Genomic DNA, 20,050 nt, shown 5'->3' with positions numbered 1-20,050 from the left:
CACCTCTTCTTCAAGATAACCATGTAGGAAGGCATTTTGTACATCCAACTGCCTTAGACCAATTTCTAGACACAGCAAGCGAAAGCACAAGCCTGATTGTAGCTGCCTCAACCACCGGACCAAACATATCTTCAAAATCTATGCCATATATTTGTTTGAATCCTTTTGCTACTAACCGCGCCTTATATCTATCAATCTTCACATCTGACCTCCTTTTGATCTTATAGACCCATTTGTAATCTATCACATTTTTTCCTTTTAATGGTGGAACTAAATGCCAAGTTTTATTTCTATGTAATGCATCAAACTCGACATCCATGGCATGCTTCCAATTCTTATCAGCTATTGTAAATTAGGTGGACCTTCAGAAGTAGTGACTAGCTGACCATAGCGTATTGTACCATCAGTGTAAATTTTAGGTTTGCAAATACCTTGTTGCAAGCGAGTAGTGGGTCACTATTGTTGCTGTGGAGGTGGTGATGGTGCAGAAGACGGCGCAGGAGCAGACGGTGCAGAGGATCACGGGAGCACCGGTGTGGCCGCCGCACCAAATCCCGCCTCGAGCGACCCTGAAGCATGGGGCGTAGAGGATTCGGGCAGTGGGACCGAGGAAGATGTCGCTCCTCCTTGTCCCCCCGTGCTCAAAGCCTGGTGTAGCGGATGCGGCCCAGATGGCCTAGATGGCATGTGCGGAGAGGTGGAATGGGGCGACGACGCGGGAACCGCAGGAGTCGCAGGCGCTGATGCGGTGGGCGGTGGATCCGAGGAGGATCCGGTCGGCGGAGCAGGAAAATCATCCCCGGGATCTGTTAAAAACGGAAAGGAGCATGGGAGCATGAAATCACACTCGTTAGTTGCCGGAGTAGGGTCATTCGGCGCCGAATTTTCTGGGGAATCTGCAATCTCATTCAACAGATTAGTGCGCAGGGAATCATTATCAAAAGGATCAGAAGAATTGTTGTCCCCAAAACCAGATGCAGAAGAAGAAGGATTTCGGATCGAAGACGTGCTCCGGCATTGGGGTGGAGTTTGGCAAAAGGATAAACATTTTCATCAAAAACAACATCCCAAGAAATATAAACACGACATTCAGCAATGTCGAGACACTTGAAGCCCTTGTGCATGTTACTATATCCCAAGAACACACACTGTTTGGAACGAAACTGTAATTTTCAGGAGTCGTAAGGTCTAAGATTAGGCGAACATGCGCACCCAAAAGTGCGAAGAGAGGAATAGTTGGGTTGCTGATGAAAAAGATGTTCTAGTGGGGTTTGACCATCGATGACTTTGCTAGGGAGGCAATTAATAAGATAGGTAGCAGTGATGAATGCTTTGTCCCAAAATTTAAGAGGCATGGAGGCATGAGCGAGAAGTGATAGACCGACTTCAACAATATGGCAATGCTTGCGTTCAGCTGAGCCATTTTGCTGATGCACATTGGGACAGGACACATGATGGGAGATGTCAATCCATTGAAAGAATGCATTCAACTTCTGGTATTCCCCGCTCCAACCGGTTTGCATAGTGATGATTTTTCTATCAAATTGGCGCTCAGCCATATTTTGGAACTCATGAAATTTTTCAAAAACATCAGACTTTTGACGCAACATATAAACCCATGTGAACTTGCTAAAATCATCGATGAAACTCACATAATAACTGTTTTTGCCTACAGAAGTAGGCGTTGGACCCCATACATCAGAAAAAACATGTTCTAGAGGACTAGATGAAGCACTTGTAGATCTAGGATAGGGCAGCTGGTGGCTCCTGCCTTTTTAACAAGCGTCACATACAGACAAAAGGGATATGACTCTTGCGAAGGACCTGCTGAACTATAGCAAACGACATATGGCTAAGCCAACTATGCCATCTACAGGAAGAAGCTTTGACGGTGCCATATGTACTTTTATTTGGTGGAGGCTTAGACTTCAATGGATAAAGACCACCTTCACACCTCCCTCTAAGAAGAGGCTTCTTCGTTTCCTGGTCCTTAATCACAAAATAATTTGGATGATACTCAATAAAGGCTCTGTTATCGGATGTAAGATGATGAACGCAAACAAGATTTTTGCTGGCTTCAGGAATGTAAAGAACATTGTTTAAAACAAGGTTGCGGTTTGGGGTATGAATGAAACTTCGACCAATTTGACTGATTCTCATACCTGCTCCATTGGTGATGTGCACCTGATTGCTGCCGTGATACTTGTCATGTGCAGTGAGCTTCTCAAGCTTGCTAGTGATTTGATCCGTGGCATCGGTATTAGTGTACCAGTTTGTATCGACGCCGTAGGACGCCATGGCAGAGGATGCCATGCTCTACTACTCCTGTGGTCTAGTGAATGAAGCGTCAAAACGCTTGAAGCAGCGCACCACGGTATGTCCCTCCTTGCCACAAAGCTAGCATGTGGGACGGTCGGTGGAGTTTTGCTGAGGACGACCGCCATTGCCGTTGTTGCCGCGACCACGTCCGCGACCATGTCCACGACCACCACCACGGTTGAAGCCACCATGACCACCACATGAAGCAGAATTGGCAGAGGATCCAGAGCCACCACTATGCAGGAGATCTATTCTCTGCTCCCAACTCACCAGTTGGGTGTAGAGTTTGCCAAGTGTCATCGGCTCCATGCGTGCTGCCATGGACGAGTCAACTAGATTGTACTCGATGTCAAGGCCAGCTAGGATGTAAGATGAAATTTCTTCATCCTCCAGCTTCTTTCCCGCAGACGCCATGTCGTCGACGAGAGGCTTCATCTTGCTGAAAAATTCAGGGATGGTGGAGGAACCCTTCTGTGCAGTGGCCAACGCCATTCACGTATTGATGATCCGGCCATGAGATTACGACGAGGTCAGGTCATGGATCACCTTCCATAACTCGACGGCGGTAGTACAGGTGGAAACCTGCACCATGATCTCTCTAGAGATGGAGGACAACAAGTAATTGAAGATTTGCTGATCCTTGGCCACCCAAGTTTCATACTTAGGATTGGAGATCAACTCATCTGGCTTCTCAGCGGTCTTGAGGATCTGCTTGGGCGGTGCCACCGTCTCGGGATCGAGATAGTGGGCGAGTTGGGCACCGCGAAAGCAGAAAGGACCTACATCTTCCATAGTGGGTAGTTGTTTTTGGCTAGTTTCTCGGTGACTGGACAACCTATCAGGGAGCCTATTAGGGAGAACGATGTAGGCTGAGCAGAGGAGGAAGCCATTGATGAGTTTGTGGAGAAGACATGCTCTGATACCATGTAAAATGGGTTGAACGTGATTCCCTCTCAGACTCACGGCTCCGTGTTAATATATGGCTAGGGAGACCCCCTAGCATGGCTTACATCTTGTACAACAAGTCAATCTACAAGATCTCTATCTCATCTAATCTTTACAACAAAGGAAGCAATAACAACTAGGAGATCCTATCCTATATCAGATGGAGCCACATATTCTTCCTTGAGAGTCAAGCAAAGGATACACCGTATCAACCTTGATCTATTACCGAGATATTCTAATAGCCCCTCCCTGCCCCAGCCGCGCCTCATGGTGACTGAGGCCACTGCCAAATATTCCGAACACCTAGTAGAGCCAGTAGCCAATGGCGAGGGTGAATATTACGGTGGGCGGCTCCGAGCTATGATGGCTTTTGCTAGTTCTACCATGGTCGCTGCTACCTCGACTACTATCAGCCTGTCTGCCAGTGTTGTGCCTACATCTGGTATTATACTTGGATGATGTGAGGACATAAAAAATTGTATAACTTGCGACCATGCGGCTGGCTAGTGGGGACTTCTCGAGATTAAAAGAATTTTTTAGCAATTTTTTTAACCCAAGTTTGAAATTTATGGAAATCCTAATATAGAACATCCTTCGAAAATCTATAGCCTTCGCTAGTGTGGCGGTCACCAAAAATGGTTTGGGGAGCCACGGCTGAAGAAAAGTTAACCGAGTGGAGAAGAAGAGGAGGGAAATGGGGTTTTCATTGCTCTTACAGCCGTCTATCACCGCCGGGTTAACTGGACAGCCAGTGGTGATACCCATTATTACCGCCGGATCGTAGACTATGATATTCAGTGTCCGAACAAAACAGCGGTAAAACTTTGTTATCACTGCCAACATGAAAGGGCGGGAAGACGTCTTCAATTATTACGATTTCCACCGCCGGATCATACGATCAACCGACGGTGGTACATAAAGGTCATCACCAGATCTTACGATGGAGCACCCATCCATCTTGGCACCGACGGTGAAAGCATATTATCTCTGACACTTCCTCTGTGTGTCACACGTCACATCAACAGCCGGCGGTGATAAGTGTTCTACCGATGGTCCGGCATACGATACGGTGGCGAAGCCTGGCAATTTGTTTGCTGCCGGATCATACGCCGGGCCGCGGAGAAAATGTCCATCACTGCCAGTTATTCGGCCAGAGAGGACCTCTTAGCCCATGGGTCGCGGTGATACGCACCACCACCGGTTGTCTCAAAACCGTTGGTGAAAGCTGCGGCGGTGATTAAACTTTCTATAATAGTATACTAGGGGAATGAATATGCCATATAGAAACAAGTGACTTAGGGGTGGATTGGTTAGAGTAGCTACACGCGAGGTTTGAATCCCACCACCGCATAAAGAGCGGATTTTTGCGAGAAAATCACATGACTTGCGATAGTGCGGCTGGATGGTGGGGACTTCTCAAGATTAAAACAAATTTGTTAGCTATTTTTGACCAAATTTTGGAATTTATGGAAATCCTAATCACCGTCGATTGGTAGCACGAACTAGCGGTGATGACCATTCTTATCACCAACAACTAGTTTTCACCACCGAGGTTCCAAAACCGGCGGTGGTGAGGGATTTGGAACTGGCAGTGATGAAGATTGTGTAGTAGTGATAACAGAGTATCTCTAAAGTTTGCAAGAGAACAAGGCAAAGGGCACAAAAGAATGGCACCCAAATCCTCATCATCATAATCTACCTCCATAGTCTGTAGATCTAAAATGATCTCCTTGTTGACCGAAAGATGTTTAAGCACAGAACCGCCCTCTTGCAACTTGTGCGTAAGTAACTTCATCTCTATCTGGATCTTCTTGTCAAATCCCTAGACATACAAATTGACTCTAACTTGAGCCATAGAGAAGCTGAAGTTTCTCTTATGAAACATCTTGCAAAATATTATTTGATAGATGAAGCTCAATTTGAGTCAAGTCCTTGCGATCTTTTCTCTTCCCCTCTTCCGTCCAAGATTTTGAATCCTTCTTATCGAATTTATTAAGATCATGAGTATCATCCACTTCAGCCTGTGTAAGAATAGACCTCATCTTGATCTGTCATAAAGTGAACCTTGTGTCGTGATCCAGTTGTCAAAGATCAGAATTCATCGACATGGTGATGAGATAACCAGAAGAATATAATCTACAGAAATATAGGTATTTTACGAGTAACCCTAGCCAAAACCGGTAGCCTGGTACACAACTTGTGTACAATCAACTAATAACTAAAGAAACAGAGCTCCTGGTTATAAATCAGCGTGTGCAGGTAGCAAAGTTTGCTAATTTTTCCAACACGCGCTGAGCAACACACGTTCTGCAACTTGCAGGCTTGCAGCCTCCATCTGCGTGCGTGGCAACCAGGGAAACCAGCGGCGGGGGGGCTCAGACGCTCAGCTTTTGTGGACGACAAGCCGACTCCGCCTGAACCAAAGTTGCCTCCTTGCGCAGCTTTTGTAGATGAACGGAACTACGACAGCAAAGATCGACTCGGTTTTGATCTGCACTCGGCGTGAGAAAACTCGCAGGATTTATTCCGGCGGCTGCGAGATTCCTCGAACGGCAGCAAAGCACCAATTCAGAGATAGATCCGATGACGACAGCAGCAGCCGAGTTTAGATACCACTTGTTAGCAAATAGCAAATAATACCAATATATAGATCGAATACGGGACATTTTAGGTGGAAAAACCTTGCGGGAAAAAATTACAGGCGCCAACCGGCGATCTTCACTATACGAGGAGAGTTTACACATGCATTTTATATAATAAGTCGTCTGCTCTTCCCATACGGCTGTAGTCCAATATGGAAACAAATCCGTTAATTATACAATCCGAACCTTGAACTCTACGGGCGTCTCTGCAAGACTCAGTTAGAATTCGGATCATAGTCCAACACGCAGTGCCGACACAACGCAAACTCCTCCCATGAAGCTGGGGCGATGTATATATGCTTGAAACACATTGATAGTTATTTGAAAAAACACTTTAAAACGAGACATCTTTATTCCACTCTTATTTTTGCAAACCAGATAAACATCACATACAGTGTTGAACGTAGGGAATAGTGGGAACACAGACTCACACTCATACACACAGCATCATAGCTTAGAGACACAGTGATGGCCCTTCGTTAGCTTACCTAATCAATGGCAAAAACGAGTTAAGCTCACGTTTCCCACCACCAGGCAGTGGATCAAACACGCTAGCTTCCCACAAAGGGGCCCTAGACCCCTTCGTTTCGAGAGTAAGGATGTAATTCACGCCCGCGACAACTTGTTTCCTACCAATAAGGACCCCAACGAACTGCATGTTGCTCCCGGTCTGTATATTGTGCTCAGAGACAGCCCATTTACCGATATCCTGGACACGTGGGCCACTCAAGTCTTCTATATCAGACCATCCACCAGCGCGTTCTTCGTCCGCTCTTGCCGATTGGCTGATGGCGGCTGTTGTGGCTCCTGTGAGGGCGGCGGCAGCGCCGAACAACATCACAGCTCGGCGCCGCCGCCCACCGGCACGATGAGCGCCATCGGCGGGTATTGCTGCTGGCTCTTGGTGCTCGGCAGATTTGGTGGTAGCCCTGGCAATGAGGAGGCTGCGGCGGCGAGGCACGGTTGCCGCCCCCCATGTTGGGGATACACAGCACGTTGGTGGTCAGAAACACCATTAGCTAGCTCGATGGATGGGATGCTTTGAGTATATAAGTTGCCCTTTTCTTTTCTTGGTGTGTGTGTGTTGCTAAGACTCGTGCTGCTGCAGGATGCCCTTCTCATCTGGAGGCTCTTGCTATAAATAGCCTCGTAGTATTGGTAAGAGCATCTCCAAGATTATTTCTAAATCTCACTCTCCAAATCATTATTTGGAGAGTCATTTACATAAAAATCGCTTTCTATATCTTTTCACTCTCAAACAGTTTTTCTATATCTCGTGCACACTCTAGAGAGCCATTCTCGTCTTCTATTTTTGGCTAGCAAAAAATCCAAAATAGAAGATGGCTATATTTACATAACCATTTAGACAAGCTGTTGTAGGGTAATTTTTCACCAAAATGTCTATTCCTAGCATTTAGCAAGGATATAGATAGTCTCTTGGAATCGCTCTAAGCCAGTAAAGAAACAAGAATTCACGATGCTATAGTCTGCATTATAATTGCTAATTTTAGTGGTCCTTCGCGGCTAGCATACAACAATTCGTGAATAAGAGTGATTTGTCTATTTATCTCCGTGAAACATATGCTTCAAATATTCATTCGGGCATCAATGGAATGTATGCAACAGCTCGTCTGTCACTTGGGGAACTGAATGTGATTGTATTGGATATTTCCCACTGTGCAAAAACAGCCTACTGTATATGTCTTGGATATTTCCCACTCATGGTGAAACATGCCATCGTTTGGGCATCAACACTACTACATAAATCATTTTAGGGGCGGCTCCAGATGATTTGTAGGGGCGGTTTGGCCAGACGCCCCTACCATACCGTCTCTACAAATCATGCATTTGTAGGGGCGGTTCCCAGACCGCCCCTACCAGCCGCCCCTACAAAATCGTTTTGTAGGGGCGGTTCAATCTAGAACCGTCCCTACAGTATATTTTTCCGTAAAAAAAATTCAAATTTATAATTATATAATTCAAATCTGACCACAACACAAGAGCATTATATAATTCAAATCATAGTCTATATGCTTGTATCACCTACTGCCCATTATGCAACAAAGGTCTAACATCTCAGATTGCAACTATGTATAGAACTATGCATAAAAATACTTTCTGCTCATCCAAGCAGTGAACGCATCCAGGTGACCACCACCATCCTCTTTTTCTGCTCTTTATTTACTTTCCTGCACATCTGCACAAGCAAGGCAACAAGGGAAATGATTATTTTCAATACTTGCTAATTGGAAGAGTGAAAAAATACTCAAAACCGAACTGAAGTGAACTGAACTGCTGCTGCTATATAGCTTCACATATATGAGCTGAAACACATGCATATATTTTTAATGGGCAAGAGCAAACAAGGATCAGTACAGAGATTAACTTAAAACTTGCAAAAGTACTGCTCATATGCTAGTGACCAATTGAGATCAATACAGTACATATATGCATGCACACCGAGACATCACATGAGCTAGCTAAAAAGGCTTGTGAATGAACAAGGACAAGACCTTGCTCATTTGAGTAAATAAGCACTTAAGACAAGGCATGCAATAATTATTTAACTATTGGCAATAATTATTTAACTATTTGTATCCAGCAATCACCCATCTGAATATTTCTATTGGCACAATAGACAGGAGCTGTCATGCAAAAGGAGAAAGAACTTTCAGTCAACTTCTAATGCTAAAGCAGTGTAGAAATGCTCCAAATCATTTTAACAGGTAATATACTAGTATTTCGTCAACAGAGAATCAGTAAATGACAGATATAGCTTATATGGAAGTAAAAATAGTCCCTCTGATTGCAAATATCAGCCACCCTAGGGTCCATGCCAGTAAAACATTTTTTATTTTGACAAATGGTGGTAGTAATGACCCTTGGAATTGATTGGTTTCATTTTCATACAAAAGCATTGCAAATTATTTAAACTCAAGCTTGCTGATTGCTTTACAGGTGTTAGAATCTAGTGAACATTGCCCATAGAAAAGGCCAAATCTCAAGCAACTTTAACAATAGGCCATAGTGGCACACAATTGTAAACTAAAAGAATTGTAATTCCTAAGTATATGTGCATTTTAGTAAGAACCTTACCGATGCTGGAATGAAGATGAACAGAGAGTATCCATATAGGCACCACAGTTGCACCAGGGTGGTGCATGTCCAAAATGGCCCATACCTACAGAATATAAAAATGAAACAGAAGGTATAGCAGATCAGTAGCAAATTACAAAGAATTAATCATTCAGACAAATATAAAATCTTCCAGGTGACTCACATTCGCCAAGTTCTCTGTACTATTATCCCATTGTTAGTTACAAAGTTATTAAACTATCGTTCATATGTCCTAAATTGAAATGGTTGATAGTAGAATTGTTCTTTTCAGATAGAAGCATTCAATGCAACTTCACAAGCACATTCTACTTTGATGTAGATACACTACAGGCGACCAGACACAACATAGAGAAACAACAATTTGATTGCAAATGAACATAATGCCTTCAAAAGGATGTCATAAATTTGTATTTCAACCCAATAGCAAGTGTAAATACTAATAGCTAGTTCACACTTGCTATTTGCTGAAATAAACTCTACAGAAACTCACCTAGAAAGGGCTCTGACATTGCAACCATCTTAAAGTCTTAAAACAAACTCAAAGAATCATATCAGCAATCTTCAATGCTAGACAGCAATAATTGTTCCAAGGATCAGTTCGACCAAAAACCAACAGATCCCGCTCAAAAAGAAACTAAGCATTTGGAACAATCCAGCTATCAGTGTGCAGAACCAGAGACGTGAATGCATAAACTACATGACCAACACCTTCCAGCCAAAGCAAACAGGTCCACATTCAACACCGAGGTGCAATTTAACCTATGAATAATAGCCAGCATATTATTAACAAAAACTCACAATGATCTATCGCATCTGCCACGTTTCAGTAATGCAGGGGAACTGATTGAAAAGCATACAGGTCAGGGTTCTCGGAGGTCTTCTCGGTAAACGTGCCGTGGAAGGGGAAGACGGACTCCCAGATCCTCTCGACAACGTCAGAAGTGTCAACGTCGAAGTAGGGCTTGTACGCCGCCACGGAGAACATGCGGAACCAGCCGCCCTGCGCGGCATCATCTGACCCGGCACTGCCGCCTCTGCCACCGCTTCCAGCTCCTCCGCCCTTGGACGAGAAGGTGGCTGCGCAAAAAAGGCCACCGCGGCCAGGTCAGTGAGTCGGATCCGAAGAGAAACGTGAAGAGCACAGGAGCTGAGGCCGCGAGATCTTACCGTCGGCGTCGGTGGGCGGGCGGTAGGCGCCAGCGATCTTGCCCCTGGCCTCGGATGGCGGGAAGGTCTGGAGGTTGGAGTTGGCGAACCTGATGGCCGACGGATCTGTCCCCGTGGCCAACTGCGTGGTGTGGCAAGAGAGAGATAGTGAGGCCGGCTGTGTGCCGCGCGAGAGGAGGGAGACTGGCAGAAAGGGCGGTTGCATACCGGGACGGATCCGGAGACCTTCGGGTCGTCGAGGGCGGAGTACCCACCGCCGGACATCATCTTCACCGGCCACGGCAGACGGCGGTGACGGAGCTGTGCTTCGCCGGCCACGGGATAGACCATGAGGGGCGCACGAACGAGGAGCGCCAGATCCTTCGCTGGATCTGTCCGTGGGGGAGATGAGGAAGACGAGAGGGGAGGGGACGGGAGGCGGCTGCTGAGAGGAGTGGCTGAGGGGTGTCTGGGAGAGGCGTCGGTGTGGGATCAGGCTAGGGTTTGGGTGTTATTTTATAGATCGGAGGATTTATAGGGGCGGCTGGTGATTGAGCCGCCCCTACAAATAGCAATACCGGGGGCGGCTGGTGAGTGAGCCGCCCCTACAAATCAGACTCATTTGTAGGGGCGGCTCGTATCACCAGCCGCCCCTGTTGTTCTATTTATAGGGACGGCTGGTCTCTGGACTTCCGAGCACACTACTATACGGGCGGCTCCATCACCAACCGCCCCTACAAAAAAATTGTCCCGTTGCTACAAACCGTTTTTCACGTAGTGCAAAGGAATGCACCTGTTCGTCTCTACCACTTTTGAAACTTAGTGTGACTGTATTGTATATTTCTCACAGTGAGAAAAGAGCCTGTGTTTATTCCTAGCTACTTTTATTTGTGAAATTATGAAACAAGACTTCACGAATATGCATACTTTCTACTAAGACTGGTAAAAAAAAAGCCTGTGTTTATTCCATGCTCTTGTATATTATGCAAACCACTCTCACTCAGAGCGTGGTACCCTTCACCCGGTCCTGAATATAATATTTCTTTTTGTCTTTGGCAAAACACAGTATTGATGTACATGATCACACACCCGTTCACAACCACCCTGTCCCTATTAATGTATACGAGAGACTAACTAAGAGTTCTCGAGATCAAAGAAATTGCCGTAGGTGATTGGTATCCATGGGCACATCACCTACAACTGTGCTAACAAATCAGTTTACAGAGAGGGTCACCTTAGAACGCCCATCTCTATAAATTGATTACAGGGTGGGCATCTTAAGATGCCTATCTCTACAAATTGTTGTACTCGTAAGGCAGAAAAGAAAAATGCAAGCATTCGCGATGCTATATTTTCTGCATTATAATTGCCAATTTTAGTGGTCCTTCGCTGCTAGCATACAACAATTCGTGAATAAGAGTGCTTTGTCTATTTGTCTACGTGAAACATATGCCTTCAGTTCATTCGGGCATCAAAGGAATGTACCTGCTCGTCTGACACTTGTGGCACACGGCAAAGCTGCTGTTTCTGGTAGTGATTGTATCACTGGTAGAGAACCGAGCTTTACTCCCGGTGGGGAACCCCCTCTAGTCCCGGTTCCCCACCCGGGAGCAAGCATCCGGGACTAAAGGGGGGGGTCCTTTAGTCCCGGGTCAGGAACCGGGACTAAAGGAGGACCTTTAGTCCCGGTGGGTAACACCAACCGGGACTAAAGGTGCCTCCTGACATGCCACGATGGCCGGCACCTTTAGTCCCGGTTGGTAATACGAACCGGGACTAAAGGTTTTTTTCTTTTTTCTTTTCTTTTCATTTTTTTGTTTTCTTTTCAAAATAGGTTTTCAAAGTCGTATTGTACGCTGCTAATTATACATTTATACGCGCATATAGTATGTTTCGGTTCAAGCACAATGAACGTATTAAATCACACAATTCAAGCATAGAAATATATATATATATATATATATATATGCATGCATGCATCATATATATATTTACATGCATGCATGCATATGTGTATTTTACATTATATTATTTCATGTGCATATATTACAAAAGATTGCATTATAGTTGTTGTGACATAACAAGTTTCCTCTCATCCTCTAGCTTGGCTTCAATGGCAGTGTTGGGTCGAAGTAGAACTCGCCCTTGGAATCGATGACCTGCTCATTAAAAAATCCGGCTATAGACTCTTGAATTGCTTTGATTTGGTCTTGCCGTATGACCTTTTCCTCCAACCATCGAGTCTACAGGTTTGAATTAAAGGAAAATAAATTAATATATGTACATATATATATATAAAGACATAGTAACACAATCAATAATAATAATTAAATGAATATATAGTGTATTTTTAACGTACTTTGAGTCTCTCTGTAGGAGTTCTTTGGGAGAGCACCTTGATAAACTTGCAAACATAGTAACCACAGTAGTTGTTCCCCTGTTCCTGCCTCAGACACCACTTTACGAGAAAAAGATTTGTCATCCAATCTGGTGATCCGGTGAAAGCTATATGTTTAATTAATAAAGATGATGCGATTCAGGGGACTTACTTTCAAAGGGATTACATTCAGTGGCGCTTTGCATTTTTCCATGTGTTGCTTCTCAATAAAGGTTTTCCAAACACTGCCCAATAAAAAATTTGCCACGTCATCAGATATAGTTAATCATCATGTTTGTGTGTATATATAGTTGCTAGAGATCCCGAAATTACCTCTGGATAATATCTATCATATCTTGGTAGTCTTGTTGTGGTTTTCTCATCGAGTCATAGATTATCAAGTGACTTTTCACCAGATCGATGTCCATCAATATCCAGTGATTGCTGCATGTGTTTATAGGATATAACACATAACACTCATTAATTAACTAGAATCAACATATGAGCCATTAAGGATATGATCGACATGATTAACACTCACTTGAAGTTATAGGGAAAGAGTATATCCTTCTTGTGGCGTTGGTTCACTAAGAAGTTCATGAGGTTACTCTCTGACTCAGACTTCCAATTAGTCTTTGGAGTAATTGGGTCTTTGAATACTATATGGGGATCAACAAAACCAATTTCATTGCAGCCTTCCTTTCTGAGCTCTGTCATTGTAAATCTGCATATATATAGTACTTGTTAGGATAATTTATATGCATATACACACATATGATGAGTTTAATAATAGATCGAAAGAATTATTACTTACAGGCAATAGCAGCTAATGATAACTTTGTCCAGAGAGGTCAGGTGGCATAGTTGATGAAATTCTACAAAGTCAATATACATAACATCATCGCCACGGAACCAATGTTCGTCTCTAATTCTGACACCAACGCAGAAGTCTCCACTGGTAGATGCCTGCATGTACCACTTGTTTAGCAGGTACATTTGCGTCCCCAGATCAGATAAGGCTTGAGGGTTGTATAGACTCTGGCCTAGTACAAATTTTTTCTTCCAAATATCAACCTCCGCCGCACTCTCAATGTTTCCATCACCAAACATCTGGTAAAGGTCGAGACCAGTCTCATCAAGAAATTAACCAAGGTGATCCAAATCGACATCCGGAGGTATGTTTGCCTGATGCATTAATCCTAAATTCGAACCATATTCATTACCAACAACTAGCGGGGGGATTGATTGGTGCGCTTGTTGTCCGAGTTGGGCAACTCCTTTCCCTGCCCGCTTCTTTTTCTGTGCCGCCTCAATTGACTTGGTGAGAGTGCGGTCATAGTCTGATAACGTTGATTTGGACGGCTTACGAGATTCCCGCTGTTGTTGCTGGTAAGAAGTCACCTTTTTTCTTAGAATATCTGGAGCTACGAAGAAGTACGGTTTCTCTGGGTTTCTCCTTGCTTCTTGATTCATTTTAAGTTTGTCATAGAATCTAGACATGTCTTTTTTATATGCATCAGTTCCTTCTTCCTTCTCTTCAGATATTATTTTGGGAATAGCCCTTGGTTTCACGGTGGCTCTTCGTTTGAGGGGCTGGCCTCTTGCTAGGCTTCTTGGTAGGCGGGGACGGGGGAGGCGTTGGAGACCTCCTTGGAGGTGTTGGCAGCGGCGTTGGAGACCTCCTTGGAGGTGGCGGCTGCGGCGTTGGAGACCTCCTTGGAGATGGTGTGGATGCAGCCTCGTCTTCCAACACAATGTCATCGTACAGAGCACTATGATGATCTGGCGATTGAACAATTGGATTTAGGTTGGGGGAGGATCTGCTACAAAAAAATGAATGACATATTATTATGAGCAGATTGTTAATTATTTAAGCCAATACAAATTAATGATGTAGTGTTTTCATCCGCACGTACCTATGGTGAGGTAGTTCAGGAGGAGGTGGAGCCGACATCCCTAGAATGATGATGTAGCGCTTGCGCCATAGAATGAATGTCTTCTCCGCTTCTCCTAGAGTCTTCTCTCCATCACCTCCAGGAATGTCAAGAGGCAAATCACTAAAATCTTTTTCAGCTTTATCTACCGAGATGGTAGCATATCCTTCTTGGATTATATTCCCATGAATCCTTGGTGTCTTGGTTCGGTCGATAGGATTAACAAGACCGATAGCCACCTTGATTGTGGAATTCTCCTTCAGAATGTGTAGCTCACACGTTGTACAAGGTTCAGTGACGTCATCCACAGGGAAGCGCAGTCCTGTGTCCCCTTGATTTGGTATCTCCGTGGAAGCGCAGCTGCTTTTCAACTGAACAGATTGGCTAATGTTGATTCCTGGCTCTGATGCCTGCTTGCTTGCACTCACTGCTATTTGCACTTGCCTTCTGATTTCCTCCTGCATTCTCGCTTCAAGGTTTTTTTCCCGCTCCTGTGCTTCACGCACCGCTTCCTCCAACCTCTGGAGCCGCTGTGCCTCTTCTTCCTTCTTTCTCTGGCGACTTCTGTAGGAAGGTCTGTCCTGAGGGAATCCATGCTCCCACGAGACACTTCCTTTGCCTCTAGTTCGGCCACCATGTTCAATAGTCCCGATGGCGTATGTCAGCTCATCCTTCTCTCTGTTGGGCCTGAACGCACCACTAGCAGTAGCTCTCTAAGCATAAAACAATCTTTCTGCTGCTTCTTGCAGTCTTGTGCCATAAACGCACTTCCCTGTCTCCTGGTCTAGTGTTCCCCCATGACCGAAAAACCAATTCTTTGCACGTTCTCCCCACTCGAGTGATTCTGGTCTGATACCCTTGGCAAGAAGGTCTGCTTCCATTTTGTTCCACTTCTTAATGGCAGTCGGGTAGCCACCTGATCCCAAGGTATGGTGGTATGTCTTCTGTTGGGCATTACGTTGGTTCTTTATCACCCGACTCACACCCTCTTCCGAAGTCTTGTACTGTACAAACTCATCCCAATAGAACCTTTGCTTTGAGATCGGGCCTGGGACAGTAAAATCTGGTGCTATGTTCTTCTTGACATACGTCGTGTATAGGTGTTTCTTCCAAGTCTGAAACTGGGTGGCCATCTTCTTCATTGCCCAATCCCTAACTCGCTCCTTCAATTCATCACCATCTATTATATCATCATAACCATCTGTTTGGAGCGTGAAATGTACCAAGACATCATTCCAAATTAACGCCTTGTCACGATCGGAGACAAAACTGATATGAGGAGCATTGGTCTTCTTCTTCCATTCACGGGTACTAATCGGGAGCCGGTCCCGTACAAGGTAACCACAGTGGTGCACAAATTTCATTTTATTCGGCCCCCCCGGTTCTCCTGTATCCACATTGAACTCCGAGATGATGAAGCGACCCTCCAATGGCTTTTTGGGACCTCGAACATTTTTACTCTTCGTTGTAGTTGTTGATGTCGATCCAGAGGGCTACAAAACATAAACATTATTTTTAATGTCATGAGCACACATAAGACATATGATAATATATATAGCTAATAATAAAAAATATATACTTGGCCAATATGTTGTTGCTCATTTTGTTCAAGAGCTAAGTACTGACTCCCGTCATCTGCATCCTCTTGCACGTTATTTTTAGCACCATCATCGCCGGCAACTTGAGTGCCAGTGTTGATCAAATTCATCATCAACTCCTCCTCATCCATGTTTCTCGGGTCGGCCATCTAGCTTCAAAAAACAAAACCAATATATAGTACGTCAAATCTTTGCTTACATGCGTAAAATCTACGAACAATATGCATTATTAAATCTTGCCCCTCGGTCACGGACGCAATTCGCCACACTAGGACGAACTACGTCGGTACTAGGGCGAATTAGGGCTATACATAAACGGCCGAGGGCAAATTGCATCGGTGACTAGGGCGAACCACGTCGGTGACATCAACAGCGCGGTTCGCCCTGGTGTGATTGTTTAGCATTAACGATAACGATAATACGAATGTTGATCAACTAGGCCACGAGAAGGGGCGGTGTGACAAGAGTGGCGGTGCTCCACTCCGCCGTATATATGTCTGTACACATGGGTGAACGAGGGCGGCGGTGCTCCACCGTATACATAGAAACACATGGACGAACGATGGCGGCGGTGCTCCGCGACGTATATATACATGCATATGAATACAAATGACGTATATATATGTGTCGGCGCGGTGGCCGGTGTGCTGACGACGACGACGTGAGGTGGGCCGGCGTGCTGACGACGACGACGACGTGAGGCGGGCTGGGGCGGTGTCGGTGCGTGATGTTGTGATCCTATGTACCATGTGAACCATGTAGTCATTCATCATATGAGAAAATTCTATGTTAATAATGTAAGTATAAGTCATTATGAAATGTAAGTATATGTGTCTTATTGCTAATATAACCATTACTATTTCCGAAATGATAAGAATTTATTTTCTTCTTCTACAGGCGATCTCTGATGCTATGATATAAAGTTTGAAGATAGTCTTCCCGGAAAAAATATGTAATGCTCATATTACTTTAGCAACATTAATATATTATATCTATATATTCAAAGTTCATAAATGAAGAAACGTTGAAGTTTTCCTTCATTTGTCTGTAGCCATGCATGCAAGTCCAACCAAAACTGCTTACATCATCACATGTGATATTTTTTATAAACTAAAAAACGCTTAGTTTACAAACTGGGTATCAAAATTGAGTTCCTATTTGACCATTATATATCCTACAACAAATCCTTCAAAAAAAAGACCCTACATGAATATATTTGGATAAAATTTCGTTAACAAACATTGATCTATGAAGATAGAAAAAATTCTTCTATTGAAACTGCATCTTGGAATAATGGCATATCATATAGTGATGAATATATGGCAGTTGATGGGCTGGATCATTTTCAGCTTTAGTGACAACGACAATGGTTGCCATCCTGAGGAGTTTGTACGAAAGTTCATTAGCGGATGGTTCGTAGCGTTGTTTCCAAATAATATATAGCGTGTTTATTATACAAGCCATGGATTTACATCGATCTAATTAATTTCTAAAGTAATTTCATTGGTGGTCCTTAATTAAACTTGTCATGAGTTCAGGTACGTCCCAGTGATCTTAAAATGTATTTTTGTACCATAAAATGCAGTTTTTGACACTCTAATTAAACTTGCTAATTTATCCATATAATATCCAAATATTCAAAACTTGCGTTAAGATATGTTTTTTATTTAAAATCATTTAGAGTTCCAAATATTCATTTTCAGTTCCTAGATTTTGTGATTCAAAATTTGGAATTTTCAATCGACCTCGAGCGTTGACATGGCTTACACCAAAGTTATAGTTTTCGACGTGATCTATAACTCGGCAGTGGAGGGCTCGGGCGAATGTACAAAGAGATCGACGAATATATCACCTCGAGCTCGGTAGTGGAGGGCCTCGGGCGCGGTGGGGCAACTACGCGCGGTGGAGGGCCTCGGGCGCGGAGGAGGGCGCGGTGGAGGGCCACGGGCGCGCGCGGAGGAGGGGCACGGGCGCGCGCGGTGGAGGCCGCACGAGGAAGAAGAGGGCGGCGCTGGTGTCACGGAAGTCGAACGGACGCGGCGCGAGGAAGAAGAGGGCGGCGGTGTTCGACGAGGAAGAAGACGAGCGGATAGATCTGCGCCAGGCGCTGGAGGTTATATATTAGAGAGAATTACTCCCGGTGCCAGCCACCAACCGGGAGTAAAAACCCTTTACTCCCGGTGCGTATTACCAACCGGGAGTAAAGGTACCTTTACTCCCGGTGTGTGTTACCAACTGGGAGTAAAGGTATACCTTTACTCCCGGTTGGTAACACGCACCGGGAGTAAAGGATTTTTTTGGCGGGCCACGAAACTGCAGCCCACCTTTACTCCCGGGTGGGCTTCCCACCCGAGAGTAAAGGTGGCCTGTAGTTTCGTTTCCCGCCTGTTTTAAGCAATAGTCTTGTTAAATACAATAGAAATGCAATAGTTTTTGTTAAATACATAGTAAATTAAATAAAAGGCATAAAATTATTTTGTTAAAAATATGAATTTTCTTTTTGTTTATTGCACATAGGAAAAATCTATAACCTAACTTTTTTTATTTTTTGTTAGAATTATAAAACATAATGTAACTAATATTTATTATTTCGTTAATGCAAAAATGTAGTGTTTAATTAAAATTATTAAAACTATTGGTTTTGGACAGGAAATTTGTTTTCACATCATTTTAACGTTAATATTTTAATTTTTCATCACTCAGTATCCTAATTTACCTTTTTGAGAGAGAAATCCCACCAAATCAAACATTGATTTAATTTGAAACATGACATAATAAACATCTGAATTCACAATTATTACATAATATCTCAAACACACACTATATTAAATCACTATATCATCAAGTGGGCACAGCAGTGAACTTCTTCTTTACGTATGTCCCTTGGTTATGATCGGTTCGTAACCATGGAGTGTCCTCATCATTTACCAAGATGCTAGGGTCTTTGTTCACTTTGAAGGGCGGAATTCGGTCATCCTTTTCATATTCTTCTGACATGTCCGACTTGTCCTCAATTCCCACGATGACTCTTTTCCCTGAAAGAACTATGTGGCGCTTTGGCTCTTTGGTTGAGTCATTATCGTTTTTCCCTCTTTTTGGTTTGGTAGACATATCATTGACATAGAACACCTGATTCACATCCTTGGCAAGGATGAATGGTTCGTCTTTGTACCCAATATTACTAAGGTCTACTGTTGTCATTCCATACTCGTTGTCTACTATTACCCCGCCTCCGGTCACCTTGACCCATTGGCACTTGAACAATGGGATCTTTAAAGGAGGTGCATATTCTAGTTCCCATATTTCATCTATGCGTCCATAATATGTCTGCTTATTCCCATTCGGGTTTGTGGCATCTATGCGGACACCACTGTTTTGGTTGGTACTCCTTTTATCTTGGGCTACTGTGTAGAATATGTTCCCATTTATCTCGTACCCTTTGTATGTGACGATATGCCATGATGGTTGCATAGCCAATAAATACAGTTGCTCATGGATGCTCTCATCACCTTGACATTTTTTTCGCAACCAACCGCCGAAAGTTTCCATGTGCTTATGCGTAATCCAAGCTTCAGTCTTCCCTGGAAACTCGGATCGTAAGAGATCCTTGTGTGTCTCAATATACGGATCTACCAAAGAGGAGTTCTGTAGAACTGTGTAGTGCGCTTTATTGAAATAATCATCATCCGTACCAATATATGTTTTCCTCCCTAGTGTCCCCTTTCTGCTTAGTCTCCCCTCATGTCTCGATTCAGGAACACCAATCGAGTCAAGGTCGGGAATAAAGTCAACACAGAACTCAATGACCTCTTCTGTTCCATAGCCCTTGGCGATGCTTCCTTCTGGGCGAGCACGGTTGTGAACATATTTCTTCAGGACTCCCATGAATCTCTCTAAGGGGAACATGTTGTGTAGGAACACAGGACCGAGAGTGAAAATCTCCTTGACTAGGTGAACTAGGAGGTGTGTCAT

General features: G+C 44.0%; 1 protein-coding gene and 1 non-coding gene across 2 annotated transcripts; both read right to left on the bottom strand.

Annotated features, from left to right (window-relative positions):
- Positions 1-2,578: 2,578 nt before the first annotated feature.
- LOC136490461 (small nucleolar RNA Z247) lies at positions 2,579-2,715 on the bottom strand. The gene has a single exon (XR_010767741.1). It is a non-coding gene; the product is annotated as a small nucleolar RNA Z247 (small nucleolar RNA).
- A 5,216-nt stretch (positions 2,716-7,931) lies between these two features.
- On the bottom strand, positions 7,932-10,491 carry LOC136490234 (uncharacterized). Its single transcript, XM_066486721.1, has 5 exons — positions 10,398-10,491; positions 10,191-10,311; positions 9,881-10,100; positions 9,003-9,087; positions 7,932-8,551 (listed from the first exon to the last, which is right to left on the bottom strand). The coding sequence occupies exons 1-5, from the start codon at positions 10,455-10,457 to the stop codon at positions 8,495-8,497; spliced, it is 543 nt and encodes a 180-aa protein (XP_066342818.1). The 5' UTR covers positions 10,458-10,491; the 3' UTR covers positions 7,932-8,494.
- Between the last annotated feature and the right edge of the window lie 9,559 nt (positions 10,492-20,050).

Source organism: Miscanthus floridulus, chromosome 10 (genome assembly GCF_019320115.1).
Source record: "Miscanthus floridulus cultivar M001 chromosome 10, ASM1932011v1, whole genome shotgun sequence".
Taxonomy (NCBI): Eukaryota; Viridiplantae; Streptophyta; class Magnoliopsida; order Poales; family Poaceae; genus Miscanthus; species Miscanthus floridulus.
The sequence above is the reverse complement of the archived record's forward strand: the minus strand, read 5'-3'. Positions and strand labels throughout refer to the sequence as shown.